Raw genomic sequence first — 16,251 nt, 5'->3', positions numbered from 1 at the left:
TGGAGATCACTTTACTTCACGGGACATTAAGTAGTAATTAAGTAATTAAGTAAGGCCCCAAAAGAGCTAAATCATGAGATATCTTTTGAACTTCCATGGTTCTTTCTGGACCTAACTTCCTCTCTCTCTGACAGCAGACTCTCCAATGTCTAACAAAGAAAGGAAAGCAAGTACTAAATTAATTCCCTCAGATTTCAGTGTAATGAATTACCTGTTCCAAGAGTTCTTCAGAGCAAACCTGAAGGAGGACAAGGGTAAATCCAAAGGATTCAAGCTACTGATGAGATAGCTAATCAATACAAGGAAGTTTCTTGAATGGATTGCCCTCCAATTAAACCACATTAGCAATACCTATGTCACACTGCACATAAGCTATTTTTACATTCAGCATTCTGTACATTTTACTCTACAGAAGCTATTTTTACATTCAGCGTTTGGCAAATCCCTTCAGTGTCATAATTTAAAAACTCATTGTAGCCTCTACCAGGTGGTTTTTTCCCCCATTATACTCTACCTGGGCTTTAGTGTACTGATCCCTAAGGAAGTCTGAGTAGCTGAGCTTTTTTTAGAACCTGTGAATATTGCTGGCAAGAATGATCCACCCACATATTCCAAAAACAATTACCAGTTTGGAGAATTGAGCACTTTCCCCCCTAATACTGGAGACTCCTTAGATTATATAACTGTTAGGCTTGAAAAATCATTGCCTCTGGGATGAGCACCACAGTTAAGAAAGAATAAAAGAAAAAAGGCTTTAAAGGCTTGGCCCTGCGAAAAGGATGCACCTTTCCAACCAAACCTGTCCTTGAACCTCATCAGAAACAGCAATGACCCCAGTCTGAACTCTGAAGGACAACAATCTTGAGTACAGGGAGGTAGTATGGGGAATGAAAAAGGTGTTTTATTTAAAATGTCCTTCCTGATAGCCAGCGCCCAGGAACCATGTAATCTGTATATTATCAGGTAACCATGTTGTCTCTATTGCAAAACCTAAGAATGTCTATGGAAATTTGGAATTTGGAAACCAGGAATTTGTAGAAGATCAGTTGTTACTATGTGCATAAAGAATGCTGGCTGTAAGATCAAAAGACCTGAGTTTATATTCCAGCTCATGTTTTCTGAATATGACCTTGTGTAAGTATTTCCTCTTTCTCTGCCTCTGTTTTGCCATCTATTAAAAAAAAAAAAAAAAGACAGTACCACCTTCCTTATAGAGTTAATAAGATTATATGAGATCTAAAGTATTTGACACAAGGACAGCACATAGCATATACCCAATAGATATCTATTACAATTAAGGACTGATTGTTCATAAGAACCTCAGTAATACAAGACTGAGCCAGATTCATGGCCTACTCGGCCTGGTGTTTGTCTCTGATGCTGGCAGCAAGGGGCATTTTGGGAGAGAAGAGAATGTGTTTTTTTGTTATCTCAAATGAATAAGGCTTTATCTGAAAATATCTTTAACTTCTTTGACTACCTCTAAAATAATGTATCACTCATGAATGGATCTACATCAGTTGCCATATTTATATTTGCAACTGGTAATGAGTTCTCTTACTTTTATCAAAATACTACTTCTAAAATGGAAAGGGATATCCCTTACAATTTGTTTTTTAACTGAAGTATAGTTGACACTCGTTAATTCATTTTTTTCTAAGTTTTTAAACATTTTTTATTTAAGGGTTACCTGGATGGCTGAGTCGTTAAGTGTCTGCCTTTGGCTCAGGTCATGATCCCAGAGTTCTGGGATGGAGCCCCACATTGCGCTCCTGCTCAGCGGGAAGCCTGCTTCTCTCTCTCCCACTCCCCCTGCTTGGGTTTCCTCTCTCGCGGTCTTTCTCTCTCTCTCTCTGTCAAATAAATAAATACATAAATAAAAACGATCTATTTGAGAAAGTGGGGAAGGGGCCAAGTGAGAGCGAGAAGCAGACTCCCCACTGAGCATGGAGCCTGATGCAAGCCTCCATCCCAGGACCCTGAGATCATGACCTGAGCCAAAATCAAGTGTCAGATGCCTAACCAACTGAGCTACACAGGCACTCCTTGTTTTCTATATTTTGTGATTTGTTTGATTTTTAAAGATTTTTACTTATTCATTTGACAAAGAATGAGAGGTCACAAGTAGGCAGAGAGGCAGGCAGAGAGAGAGGAGGAAGCAGGCTCCTTGCTGAGCAGACAGCCTGATGCGGGGCTCGATCCCAGGACTCTCAGACCATGACCTGAAGCTTAAGCCACTGAGATGCCTAGGTGCCCTTTGTGAAAAATTCTATATTTATCTTACCCTTAGTCTTGATTTCATAGTCTTGGTTCAGATTTTTTTCTATCCACTTTAATTTCAGAGAATAAAAGCACCCTAGGCTTTTAGCAGTTAATTATCTAGTTTCTAATTCATCCAGCTCAGTACATCATGGATACTTTTGAGTTCCTACCACAAGAGGCAAAACTGAAACATGCAAAATGTAAGATGGAGTTTCTGTTTTCAAAAAGCTTAGAGTCTCCTGGATAACCTTTTATTTATTTATTTTTTTTAATTAATGACCTGCTATGACTGAGGCAGCTGTATCTATAGAGTCAAAGCATTGTTTCTGGAGCCAACTACTAGGGTTCAGATTCTGGTTCTGCCACTTAGAGAATGATCTTGGGTAAATTGCTTAAGTTCTCTATAATTCAGGCAGGTTTTTTTTTTTATCTGTAAAGCTAAGCTAAAGCTAAGCTAACAATATTACCTGGGATTATTGTAAAGATAAAGAAGTTGTTCCGAGTTAAGCACTTAGAACAGAGGCTGAGTGGCAAACAGTAAGCACTAGTAATTTGAGGTAGATGTTAGAGCTGTTCACAAATATTCCTATTCTCTCTTGCAGACACATGGAATGCATCTATAGTAGGATCACATTCCCCCCGCCCCGCCTGTATTAAAAGATTTATTTTTTTGAGAGAGAGCAGAAGAGAGAAAGGGAAGGGCAGGGGGAAAGGGAGGAGGAGGCTCGCTGCTGAATGGGGACCCTAACACAGGGCTTGATCTCAAGACCCTGGGACCATGACCTGAGGGGAAGGCATATGCTTAACTGATTGAGCCACCCAGGTGCCCCTATTCTCCCCCTTTTAAGTTAGGTGTGGGCCATGTGTCTGACTCTGGCCATTGAAATGTGAGAAGGGACATGTGGGTAGAATCTTAAAAATAAGTACATAGTTGGGGCGCCTCCGTGGCTTAATCAGTTAAGTGTGTGGTTAAGTGTCTGGCTCTTGATCTCAGCTCAGGTCTTGATCTCAGGGTCATGAGTTCAAGTCCCACAGTGGGCTCTGCTGTGTGTGGAGCCCACTTAAATTTGGTACAGGATTTGGCAAGTTAATTTCCCTCTGCCATGGTGATTAAGTAAGCATGTGCTGAGATGGTTCCCCGAAACTAAGAGGTGTAACTAAGTATCATATAACTTGTGACTAAGATGAATAGAGCCTCTTACCAATCCACAATGGACAAGTCACTTGAATGAGACAGACTATGCTGTGTTAAAGCACTAAAGACTTTGGGGGGTTTTGTTAGTGAAGCTTAACCTGTCTTGACCAGTCCACTATCATTCTGGGTGCTGGGGGTACATCAGTGAATCAAACTGACGAAATGTTGCCCTCATGGAGTCTCTCAGCATTCAAATACAATATCCAAAATATTCTATACAAACAACCTATTAAGAAACCAAAATGATAGATAAGAGATTACCATCTCTTTCTTCCTTCCACAGTGAGAGTTTTGAAAGGCTACAAATGAATCAAAATAGGAAAAAGAAAAAACATGCTAGAGAAGAAAAGAAGCATCCATATTATGGTCTCCTCTTATCTAACTCATCCTACCAAAATGCAGGACTCAGATAAACAACACAGAGATCATCTCATACAAGCACAAAGCAAGCAAGAAAAATGCTGAACAGGACCATTAAGAGACCTGGGAGCATTTACTCTGGCCCTTCCACTAACTGCCTATGCAACAAATTGTCAAGTCTCCACGGTCTCTCAACACTTAGAATAGGGAAAGAGGATCTCTCACTCTGAGAGGTAAATGATATGATGTATCTGAACATCTGTTTATTCATTTATTCATTCTTCTAATTGCCAAATAGTTATTGATTATCTACTGTGTGTCAGATGATATGATGCATGCACAGCGACCCAGGGATGAACAAGACAGACGTGACCTCATGGATCTTACATTGTATGAGAGATACACAAGTATAAGTCATTAAACAGATTAATCTTACAATGCCAATAGTGATAAGTGCTTGGAAGCCAACAGATGTGACGAGTGTGACCTAAGAATGTTACTTTAGATTGGGTGGTCATGCGAGGCATCCCTCTGGAGGTGATGCTGAATTTGGAAACATGACTGATAAGAAGGAATCTATCCTCTGAAGATCTGGAGGAAGAGTGTTCTGGCTAGGATGGCATGTACAAAAGCCCTGAGGCAGGAAAGAACATAAAGAGTTTAGAGAAGAGTGAGAGATAAGTCAGAGATAAAGGAGTTATCATGGAGGCTCTGATAGGCAATATAGAATTTGAAAGCTAATGGAGATTTTTAAACAGAAGAATGATATAGCTTAATTTACAATTTATGTTTAAAAAGATCATCCCAACTGCTAGATGGAGGAATGAGTTTAGAGGCAACTCCAATGGTCTAGATAAGGGATTGGATAAGTGGCATAAGTAGAAGCAACAAGAAAGGTCATGGCTGAATACATTTTGGATGAGAAGTGACAAGGTTCAGAACACACTCCCCCAAAATATAGCACCTTCGTATACTGAATATTTTGACCTGAAAGAATTTTAGAAAACAGCAGATGCCGGAAATTCTCTCCAACCTTTCTTCACCCTGCTCCCTTGAAGCAGGTCTAAGAGATGTGCCCTCCCTGTACGCAAGACAGGACAGTGAGAGGAATCCAAACAGCTCTTGCCAGTTTTCCCTAGTTTATTATTCTTAGTCATACCCCTTTTCTGTACTATCCCACTTTTCCATGACTCTTTATTCTTCATCAAACCTAATATTAAACACACACAGATTTATTTCTTCAGCTCTTCATTTCCTTATAAAGGCTTCCATGTCATGTAAAATTTGTATTAAATAAATGTGTAGGCTTTTCTCCTGTTAATCTGCCTTTGTCAGTTTAATATTCAGACTCTGAGAGGGTCAAGGGAAACTTTTTCCTCCTCTACACAAATCAAGGAGATATACTGATTGTTGGATGTGGGGAGTGAGAAAATTAAAGCTGATGGAAATGTTACTTCCTAAAATAATGAAAGCTAAAGGAAAAGGAACAGATTTAGGGGGTGACGATCAGGAATTCTGCTTTTGGACGTATTAAACCTGACAAAACTACTGGGCAGATTTTCAAGAAGGATAAATGAGATAATGTATTTAAAACTCTGAATATATAATCAGTGCTCAAAAAAAAAAAGTTATTTTCTTTCCAGTTTGCTAAATCTCCTAAATTCAAGTGCCCTGATATAAAAAGAGAAGATAATATCTATATTACAGATTCATTGTGAGCCTTAATAGACTTAATATGTGTGAATAAAGGTTATCAATAGTAACATGCAGCAGCTCTTACTATGTGCCAAGTACTGTTTTAAGTGTGTTAGATTTATTGCTGTAAACTCTAAGAAACTCTAAGAAAGGTGCTGTTATCTCCATTTTACAGATGAGGAATGAAGGTGCAGGCTAGCAGATAAATAACTAGACCAAGCGTACACAGGTAGAGAACAAAAGCTGAATGAAAACACATTATTTAAAAATGTATTATTAAATGCCCCCCAATGTGTATGGCAGTTAATAAATGAAGAAACAGATCATGTTGAGTTTTTAACAAATAGTTATTGACCATCTCCTCTGTGCCAGGCAGTGTTCTAGGAATCAGAGATACAGTAAGGAACAAAATGGGCTGAGAGTCCTGGCTCATGGCCTAGCCAAGAAAAAACTCAGAGAAAGAGGCTTAGGCTAGAAACATGTCAGCTCTGAATACAGAAGTGAGCAAAGTGGGGATCAGATGGCAAACTCTTGGAGCCCTTTTAATTCACAGTCTGTGACTGTTTCTGTTCAAGCCAAGATGTTTTTACTTTTTTTTTATTTTTTAAGTAAATCCTGTGCATATCATGGGGTTCAAACTCACAACCTTGAGATCAAGGGTGACATGCTCTACTGACCGAGCCAGCCAGGCACCCCTGTTTTTACATGTTTTAAGAGGAGAGAGAGGAGAGGAAGAGGAGGATTATAAATCTGATGATCTGAATGACCTTGAAGGGGGAGAACATGTTCACCACGAGCAACAGGCCAGGATGTAAAATGTACATTGCCCAGTCGGGAAGCCACATGGAGCCTGGGATGGCTGGAGAGCCCATACTCAATGGGAGGAGTGGTGAAAACACAAGGACAAAGACAGGTAAGATGTGAAGAGGTGAAGAGGTGAAGAAAGACGGGTAAGAGGTTAAGAGGTGAGGGCTGCTGGATTTGACAGATTTGTTTTTCTTGGTAGGTGATGGTATGGCATTGAAGGTGAGTGAATTCATAGAAAATTCACTTCTCGGTAGTAGCTTCTTGCACTTAAAAAATATGTATTTAGGGACACCTGGGTGGCTCAGTGGGTTGAGGCCTCTGCTTTCGGCTCAGGTCATGATCCCAGGGTCCTGGGATCGAGCCCCGCATCAGGCTCTCTGCTCAGCAAGGAGCCTGCTTCCTCCTCTCTCCTCTCTCTCTGCCTGTCTCTCTGCCCACTTGTGATCTCTGTCAAATAAATAAAATCTTAAAAAAAAACCTTAAAAAAATGTATTTAATCTTAGAAGAGTTTAAAGAAATGTTTTGATGCCCACAAGAGCAGAACTCTAGAGAATTCTTCCGAAAGTAACTGTTAAAGAAAATATCAGCCTTTTAATAAAAGCTCTGCCCCAGCAACCTTAGAAACTCTTTGTTTTAGGAGATGAACTGTATCAAACACCAACGGAGATCTCCCCATGCGCTTTAAGCTCATCTTTGCTGGGAAGGAAATCTCAGTTTTATCCAATGCCAAGTTCTAGCCTCATTTTTTTGCTGCTGTTACCTTTCATTTTTCTTTTGGAAGGAGAGAGAATGGAATTTCATCTGCATGTTTGCAAATTATATTCTGAAGAGTTGTAAACGCAAAACGTGTCCTGAAATAAATAAGGAATCTGGTCGAACCTGGAACCGGGAGGGCAGGGACGCAGAGGTAAGAGAGGATGTGTTGGCTTAGGGGCTTTACTACCGGGACAGCTAGAACAAAGGCAGAATGGGAACCGGAACCAGCGGAAAGTTAAATAACCAAACGTGTACAGTAAGATGAGAAAACCTTTGAGAACAGAAAAGGATGTCTAAAGAGTTGGCCTTAGAAAGAGGACAGCACCCTTAAAAAAAAAAAAAAAAAGAAAAAGGAGAGTAAATAGTTTACCTTTCAAGGAAGGAGGAACTGGTTCTAAAAAACAAAGCTGCCTGGCACTGAAATCATGTAATTGAGGGCGCCTGGGTGGCTCAGTCCGTAAGCCTCTGCCTTCGGCTCAGGTCCTGGGGTCCCAGGATCCCAGGGTCCTGGGACTGAGCCCCATAATAGACTCCCTGCTCTACAGGAAGCCTCCTTCTCCCTCTCCCACTCTCCTTACTTGTGTTCCTTCTCTTGCTATCTCTCTGTGTCAAAAAATAAATAAAATCTTAAATTAAAAAAAATCATATAATTGAAGTGACTATGTTAGCATGGATAAAAGACAAATATTTGACATATAACACAGAAATCAGGAAAATTCTCCCCATTGTGCTATTAAGTGAGGACTTAATGTTTATAGAGGGTCGGTTAGTCAACTACACCTGTGGCTACTAATTGGTACTATACCTGGTACCTTTACCAGCAATTCTGTGATACCCATATGTCACTCATTTGTAGAGATGTCCAAGCCACTGAACTATAATAACCCTAGAATTATATTATAAAGCCTCAGAAAAAGAGATGGTTAAGGCATCTGTACTCAACTTGATTATATTTATTTCTCACTGAAACAATATTTTAAAAAAATGATTACCAATTTTTAAAAAAGATTTCTTTAATTATTTGAGAGAGGGAGAAAGAGAGAGGGCAGGGGAAGGGGCAGAGAGTAAGAGTCCCAAGCAGACTCCCTGCTGAGTGGGGAGCCCAACTCAGGTCTCAATCTCACAACCCTGAGATCATGACCTGAGCCGAAACCAAGAGTGTCATGCTTAACCAACTGAGTCACCCAGGCGCCCCAATGATAACCCATTTTAAACAACATTAATAGGATGGGGCGCCTGGGTGGCTTAGTCGGTTAAGTGTCAGACTTGTGATTTCAGCTCAGGTCATGATCTCAGGATTGTAAGACTGAGACCTGAGTTGGGCTCCTCAATGGGTGTGGACCCTACTTAAGATTTTCTCTCTCCCTCTCCCTCTGCCCTCCTCCCACCCCCAGCCCCTAGGCCCTGCCCCCACTCCCCAGACAGGAGCTCTCTCTCTCTCCCTCAATAAACAAACAAACAACATTAAGAAGAAACATTTCTGTATTCATTTGCTACTGTAACATAGTACCACATAATGTGTGGCATTCAACAACACAAATTTATTCTCTAATAGTTCTGGAGGTCAGCAGTCCAAAATGGGTCTCACTGGGCTAAAATCAAGGTGTCAAGAGGAATGCATTCCTTCTGGATGCTCTAGGAGAAAACCTGTTTCCTCCCTTTTCCAGCTTCTACAGGCTCCCCAGATTCCTTGGCTTCTGGCCCCTTCTACCTTCAGAACTAAATCTCTTGTGCTGCAACACTCTGCCTCCCTTTTCTACTTTTGAGGATTTTGTGACAACTGTGGGCCCACCCAGGTAATCCAAAATCTCCTTATTTGACTTAACTTATTTTGCCTGCCTTTTTTTCTTTTTTTCTTTTCTTTTCCTCTTTCTTTTTGGTTTCTTTGTTTATTGGACACTGTATTTTTTTTTAATCTCCCTATTTTAAAGTCAGCTGATGAGCAAGCAACCTTAATTGCATTTGCAGCTTTAATTCCTCTTTGCCATGTAATGTGACATATTTACAGGGTCCAGGAATATCCGTTATTCTTCCTAACACAACTCTATTGTGCAAGATGGACAGCCAGTCTATCAACAATGCTGAAATCTTAGACTTGCTCAGCACCTTTACACATTCTTCTATATGCCTGAAATGTAAGTTTTGGGTTTTTTTTTTGAAAGGTAAATTTTGTACATAAAGGATTACCAGATGAATTGGTACACCTCTTGGGAAGATTCTTGGCTTGGAGGCCTAGGAAACTTTACTGTACTTTTCAGATTCTGACAGCTCAGAAAGAACGATATATAACAGTTGGAATACATATACTGTCTTGTCCAGGCAAGTAACAATATCCTAAAATCATTTCATTTTGTCAAAACAATAAATGTTTACACTGCAGACAGTAGAAAAAGCTAAACGTTTAATGTATAAAAAGCATTTGATAAAGGATGTACATTTTTTAAATTTTTATTTCAAGAGAATGAAAATAGGAAAAAAGCACTTTTGCTTCTAACTTATACTAAAAAAAAAAAAAACCAAAACCCACAAGTAAATTTACGTAGTGATATTATCCCACAGAGATATTTAAAGGAGAAAAAATAAAAGCCCCCCCCCAACTAAACTGTATCCTTTTCTTACAGATGTGTTCCAAACAAGTTATGCTTGTCTTGGCAAAACAGCCCCACCAAGTCTTGCCAACTTCTCCTTTGGGAGATGCAGAGACTAAGGGGAGGGGGGTGGAGACGGGAGATGAGGCTAGACACTTGTCCCCAGTGGAAAAAGGAACACACCTGGAGAACAGCTCAGATTAAAGGGAGCCAAGGGGGGAAAAAGCAGTAATTGGAGAAGAGACTGCTTCCAATCTGTTGCTGGTTTATAAAGTAAATTTATTCCTGGAGGAAAGGAATACAGTAAGAGCACACTAAAAACTGGGACAAGGCGTGTGTGTGCCAGACTGCATCTTCAAGTTTTGAAGGCTAGTTTGGATCAAGTGACCTGCCTGAGATTGCCGGAGGTCCTGCCCTCATCCCATCCATCCATTCATTCACTCACTTACTCATATTGAGCACCTAACGCGCTCTAAGCACTGCTGATTAAAAAAAAAAAAAAAAAAAAAAAAAAAAAAAAAGTAAACAAGACATAATAGTACTTAGTACACTGCATTTATTTGCATTGGTTTGGGGCTTTTTTTCTCTCCCGCAGCAGCTTCTGGGAAGGGGCCCTATTTCATTTTTGCATCCACAGTGTCTAGAACAAGGGACTGGCACAGGCTAGGCGCTTAATGAAAGAAAAAAGTGACTTTAAAGCATACTTTTTATAGGGGGCTCTATGTTCTCAAAGAGGTAGCCCTATTTGAGGGGACAAGGGATGACCAGTACACATGATGTTAACGGGCAAGGTATCTTTATTCGGAGTACATAAAGCAATCCACAGTTTTCCTGCGGCTTCTAGTCCTAAAGTAAGTTTTTAAAAAGTACGGGAATCCAGAGAGGGATGGGGAAGGTCTGCTTCCTCCTCCCTCTTCCCGCATACTGAGGGCTGGAACTGGGGGACCCAAGAGGGGAGTTCTCACGAGCCCGCCTGTCTGCCCGCGCTCCTCACCAGGTCAATGGCCACGACGTCCCGCAGCGCCAGGGCTCGCCGGATGGACCTGGGCGGGTTCTCGGTCAGGTAGATGAGCCGATCGCTGAGCACCACGTACTTGAAGGCGTGCTTCTCCGACTCGGACACCACGATGCACGGCTCGTAGGCGCGGATGGCGTCGTAGACCTCGGGGGGCAGCTGCCTCCGCAGGAACGCGTCCAGACGGCTATTCGTGTGTGAGGGGAAGCCAGACCTTGCGGGGCCGGCCATGCGCGGCGCCCGAAGCCCTGCCCAGTGCCGGGGGCAGTGGACGCCGTGGCCCGGCCCCGCCTCCGCGCCGCCTGCGGTGGAACCCGCGCGCGCCACAAAGCGGCGCGCCCCACCGCCGCCACCTCCCCCGGGCGCAGGGCCCCCAACTTGGGTGCGGGTCCAACAGTGAGCGGAGCGAGCATCCTGGGGGCTGCGGCGGGTATGGAGGGGCTCTCTTCGCCCTCTGCTCACAGCAGCCCCAGCACCCCCGCCTGCCTCGGCTGTCGAGGACCACGCCATTTCTAACAGCGAGTATTGATAAGGAAACCCACAATTTCAAACTGGGTTTCTGTTAGAAACGCGATGAAATTTACCGATTTCTTTTAAATAGGCAGAGCAACCCTAGAATCCTATGAAGACCAATCACACAGATTTAGCACTTGATTGTAGCGTTGCCTGATACAGCCTTCTAGTTATTCATGGGTATAAACGTAGATCTTTTCTCCAACTAGAAAACGCTCTCTCTGAAGGAAATTTATAAATTGATTTGGCACGCCCAAGTCTAAGGGGCAATGCTTGTCTTCTCAAGGTCCAGGAAAAAGCCCCGTAGACCATCAGAACTCAATATGTGTAGGATGAGTGAATGGTTGAGGCTGGCATCTTCAAAAGCTGAAGACCGGAGGTGGAGGAATGCTAATTGTGCACCCTGAAAAGTGCTGCTTCCTTTTTTACAGATCAGGAGTCACTTACTATAAATGAGGTTAGCGTGATGAGAAGGGCATAGCAGAAAGTTGTCTCTAACAACCCCAAGTAACAACTTTCATTTTAATTTCAAATTCTAAAAAAGTCATTTCCGCTGCCCATTCATCCAGAGGAATGGTACACATTTGTGTGTATTTTTGCTTCAGTTACCCACAACTCGGAATCAAACTGTGTATTCTTTATTACAGTTCCTGTTCTCCTCCTCCTATTTTGCCATTGTACACTGTATGCTATAAACTACTTCAAATCTCGTGGGAGAAGTATAAAATTAAAATACATAAAGGGATACTGTAGACTAAATCACTGTGAAAAGGAACCGGGGAGAAATGTTGAGGGGGCTAACCAATTCTGAGGAACTCAGTAGAAGCCAAGAAAAGCAGTATTTCTTTTACTGGAGAGATTGTATTTAGTGACTAAGGAGAGAAGTGCCACCTGCTGACAAAATCTTAAATGACTAGTATTCCAAGTTTTCCTAATAATCTGATCAGAGATCTGTCTGACTCTTCCTAACTTCAAAGGTGGATAAGAAGGGGGCCCCAGAGACGTGGACTGTTTCCTCTAAAATAAAGACTATCCCCTTTCTAAACCACTGGAAACAGTTTATTGTGCCAAACCCACAGAAAGGAAAGGCCTTCTACCTTTGCCAAAGAGCTGCTAACGCCTGGGTGGGTCAGTGGGTTAAAGCTTCTGCCTCCTGCTCAGGTCATGATCTCGGGGTCCTGGGATTGAGCCCTCACATCGAGCTCTCTGCTTGGCAGGGAGCCTGCTTTCCCCCTCTCTCTGCCTGCCTCTCTGCCTACTTGTCATCTCTGTCGAATAAATAAATAAAATCTTTAATTTAAAAAAAAAAGAGCCGTTCAGAGGTGAATGGCTAGGTCAGAAGAGAAACGTGAAGCCGACGGAAGGGGAAAAACCTCACTCTAAGTTGCTCTTTAGTGTCCATCAGGCTTTTGCTCCGTCCGCGGAACTAACAGGTACAGAATAACTGCAGCAGAACTAGAAGAGACAGTACACCTGACCTATCCGCTTGGTGATGAGGCCACTGGACTTGACAAACATTAAGAGGAAGCACACGCAGAAGGGAATTTGACGAAAGGGTTGGTGGCTAAGGTGACCTCAGTTAAACTTTCAGTTTTGTGGCAGACAGAAAAGGCAGTGTCATGGTTTCCAGGCACTTAGTGTTCTCTACTGTTGCCAAGGTAACAATAAAGTTCAGATTGCAGGAAAGGGCGTTCATGGAGGGGATAGATCCAGAGCAGGATAAACCTTCATGGCCCACCTGAAATCACCTGCACATTTGGCGATCCTCATGGACACAAACTCCAGCCTGAGTGACCGCCCAACACCTGCGCTAACTTCAGATCCCAGGGAGCTCATCTCAGCACCTGTAGATCAGACCTGCCATGCCGTAGGCCCTATCCCTAACCCTAGCTTGGGTTTTCAGGCATCCGTCCCCAGAGACCTGGCATTGAATCCCTCCATATGGGGACTCCTGAGCCAAAAACCAGAACTCCTGATGCTCCCCAGGAGAAAACCTTGCTATTTGGAACTGGGTAAAATATTCAGAGTAGGAGAAAACTTGATGGGCCCTGAGGCCACGACCAATATCGGAGGTCGCCCTGGATACAAATTTACATTGTGACCCTCAGCCTGAGCCCCATTTTCAACTGAATCCCCTGGGGGGCTCACCCCGGAGCTAGCAGAATGGGCCTGCCATGACCTGGACCTTAATCCTAACCCTAGGGTGGGTTTTCAGGCATCCATACTCAGAGGCCTTGTCTTGAGTCCTTCTATATGGGGGACCCCTGAGCCACAAAACAGGACTCCTTTGGTCCCCCAGAATGAAGCCTTGCTATTTGGAGCTGTGCAAAACACCCAGAGTGGGAAAAAACTTCACAGCCCCCTGAGTCCATCTCCTAATTCGGCAGCTCCCATGGACACAAACTTCAGCCTGAGCCACCGACTGACACCCGCCCTAACTTCAGATCCCAGGGAGCTCCCCTCAGTGTCTGCAGATTGGACCTGCCATGCACTAGAGCCTATCCCTAACCCTAGCCTGGGTTTTCAGACTTCAGCCCCCAGAGTCCTGGCCCACAAGTCCTCCAGACTGGGGACTCCAGAAACATACCACAAGACACTGCCTGCGATACAGAAGGAAACCGTGCCCTATGGAGGGGCACAAAACCCAAGATTAGGTGAAGCCTACAAGGGCCCTGATGTCACCCTGACATTTGGAGGCCTGCTGTGGACACTGCACATTCTGACACTCAGCCTGAGCCCACTCCAACCTGATCACCTAGGATAGCTTGCCTCAGGGCCAGCAGATCTGTCCCACCATGCCCCATGGCCCTAATCCTAACCCTAACTTGGGTTTTCAGGCATCCATCCCCAGAGGCCGGGTGTCGAATCCCTCCATGTGGGGGACCCCCTGAGCCTCAATACAGAATTCCTTCTGACCCCAAGAAGGAAACCTTGTTATTTGGAACTGTGTGAAACCCTCAGAGTAGGGAAAACCTGCATTGCCTCTGAAGCAACCCCCACTTTTGGAGGCAGCCTTGACATAAACCCGCATTGTGAAACTCAGCCTGAGCCCCATTTTCATCTCAGCCTGTTGGGTAGCTTGCTCCAGAGCCATCAGATCAGTTCTACCATGCCCCTAGGCCCTAATCCTAACCTGAGGTTGGGTTTTCAGGCATCCATACCCAGAGACTTGGTCTTGAATCCCTCCTTGTGGGGGACCTCTGAGTACAAAACAGCACTCCTTCTATCCCCCAGAATCAAACCTTGCTATTTGGAGCTGTGCAAAACCCCCAGGGCGGGATAAACCTCCTTCACCCCCTGAGGCCAGCACCATATTTGGCGGTCCTCATGGACACAAATTCCAGCCTGAGTGACTGCCTGACACCCACCCTAACTTCAGATCCTGGGGAGCTCACCTCAGATTCTGCAGATCGGGCTTCCCATGCCTTAGGCCCTATCCCTAACCCTAGCTTGTGTTTTCAGACTTCAGTCCCCAGAGTCCTGGCCCACAAGCCCTCCAGATAGGGGACTCCAGAGCCACACCACAGGATTCTGCCTGCCCTCCAAAAGGAAACCATGCTTTATGGAGCTGCACAAAACCCCAAATTAGGAGAAACCTGCTCGGCCCCAGAGGACACCCCCACTTTCAGATGCCCCCCATGGACACTAATGAACATCTGACACTCAGCCTAAGCCCCGCCCTCCCCTCAGCCACCCATGTAGCTCATCCCGTAGCCAGCAGGTAGGGCCTGCCATGCCTGTAGGCTCTAACCCTAACCCTAGCTTGGGTTTTCCAAGCATCTGTCCTCAGAGGCCTGGTGTCGAACCCCTCCATCTGGGGGACCCTGAGCTACAAAGCAGGACTCCTCCCATCCCCCAGAATGCAACCATGCTATTTGAAACTGCACCAGACTCCCACAGTGGGAAAAACCTTCATGGCCCCCTGAGTTCTCCCGCACATTCAGCAGCCCTTGTGGTCACAAACTCCAGCCTGAGTGACCACCCAACACCTGCCCTAACTTCAGATCCCAGGGAGCTCACCTCAGGGTCTGCAAAATGGGCCTGCCATGCCCTAGGCCCTATCCCTAACCCTAGCTTGTGTTTTCAGATTTTGGTCCCAGAGTTCTGGCCCACAAGCCTTCCAGACTGTGGACTTGGGAGCCACACCACAGGACTCTGCCTGCCCTCCAGAAGGAAACTGCCCTACAGAGCTGCACAAAACCCCCATATTAGGATAAACCTGCACTGCCCCCCAAGAGCACCCCCACTTGGAAGTCCTCCATGGATACAAACTCAAGCCTGAGCCACAGCCTGACAGCCACCCTAAAGACAGACCCCAGGGAGCTTGAATCAGCATCTGCACATTAGGCCTGCCATGCCTTAGGCCCTAACCACATACTTCTGTCCCAGAGTCCTGGCTCCCAAGCTCTCCAGACTGGGGATCCTGGAGCCACACGGATTACACAGAGCACAGCGTTCTTTCAATATTCCATCCTCAGAACAAAACTGTGACTGTCCTCACCAGTCCTGTGTGCAGGCTGACAGCCCTACAAAAGCCAGATACCTTCTTGAGAGCACTCAGCCTCTCACGCCTGTCCTAGCAGGTGGAGGGTGCTGTCTCCCTGACTTCTGTTCCAACTAGAGAATACTTGGAGCAAGTCTTGCCATACTCCATGCAAAAGGCATATTCTCCATCTGCAAAACGATGGATGGTGAAATGCCAAGGATTCCCCACACCTTCTTGAACCTAGATAAGTTGGAGATAGATCTTGGCCAGAGCTATTTTCCCCAACCCCTCCCGCCCCCCCCCTCCCACCCTTCCCTTGTGCACTCCAGACCAGTTTCCATCCACCTTGTTCCTTCTCAGGCATTGGCTCTGCAGAGTAGTACGGTTGTCTTGAGGTGCTGGGACTGAGGTGCTAGGTACTAAGCCAGCACCTTGGACCCACTTACTATCAGAAATTAATACTCTTTTTACTAGAAGATGCATCCCAGAAGATCTTGCCACCATGACCATTAGAAAAGTCATTACCACAGAGGTCCTAACATCCTGTTTCCATAGCTCCACTCCCCAGCTCCAG

General features: G+C 44.5%; 1 protein-coding gene across 1 annotated transcript in view; it reads right to left on the bottom strand.

The window, feature by feature from the left end:
- Positions 1 to 10,964, bottom strand: part of CUNH12orf56 (chromosome unknown C12orf56 homolog) — a 105,486-nt gene extending 94,522 nt beyond the window's left edge. The window contains exon 1 of the mRNA XM_004766593.3: positions 10,658 to 10,964. Coding sequence (XP_004766650.1) covers positions 10,658 to 10,909 — 252 coding nt within the window. The 5' untranslated portion in view covers positions 10,910 to 10,964. The remainder of the gene's footprint in view (positions 1 to 10,657) is intronic.
- Between the last annotated feature and the right edge of the window lie 5,287 nt (positions 10,965 to 16,251).

Source organism: Mustela putorius, unplaced genomic scaffold, assembly GCF_011764305.1.
Source record: "Mustela putorius furo isolate JIRA1106 unplaced genomic scaffold, ASM1176430v1.1 tig00003988_pilon_pilon_pilon, whole genome shotgun sequence".
Classification (NCBI taxonomy): domain Eukaryota; kingdom Metazoa; phylum Chordata; class Mammalia; order Carnivora; family Mustelidae; genus Mustela; species Mustela putorius.
Note: the sequence above shows the minus strand (reverse complement) of the source record. Positions and strands in the feature narration are given on the sequence as shown.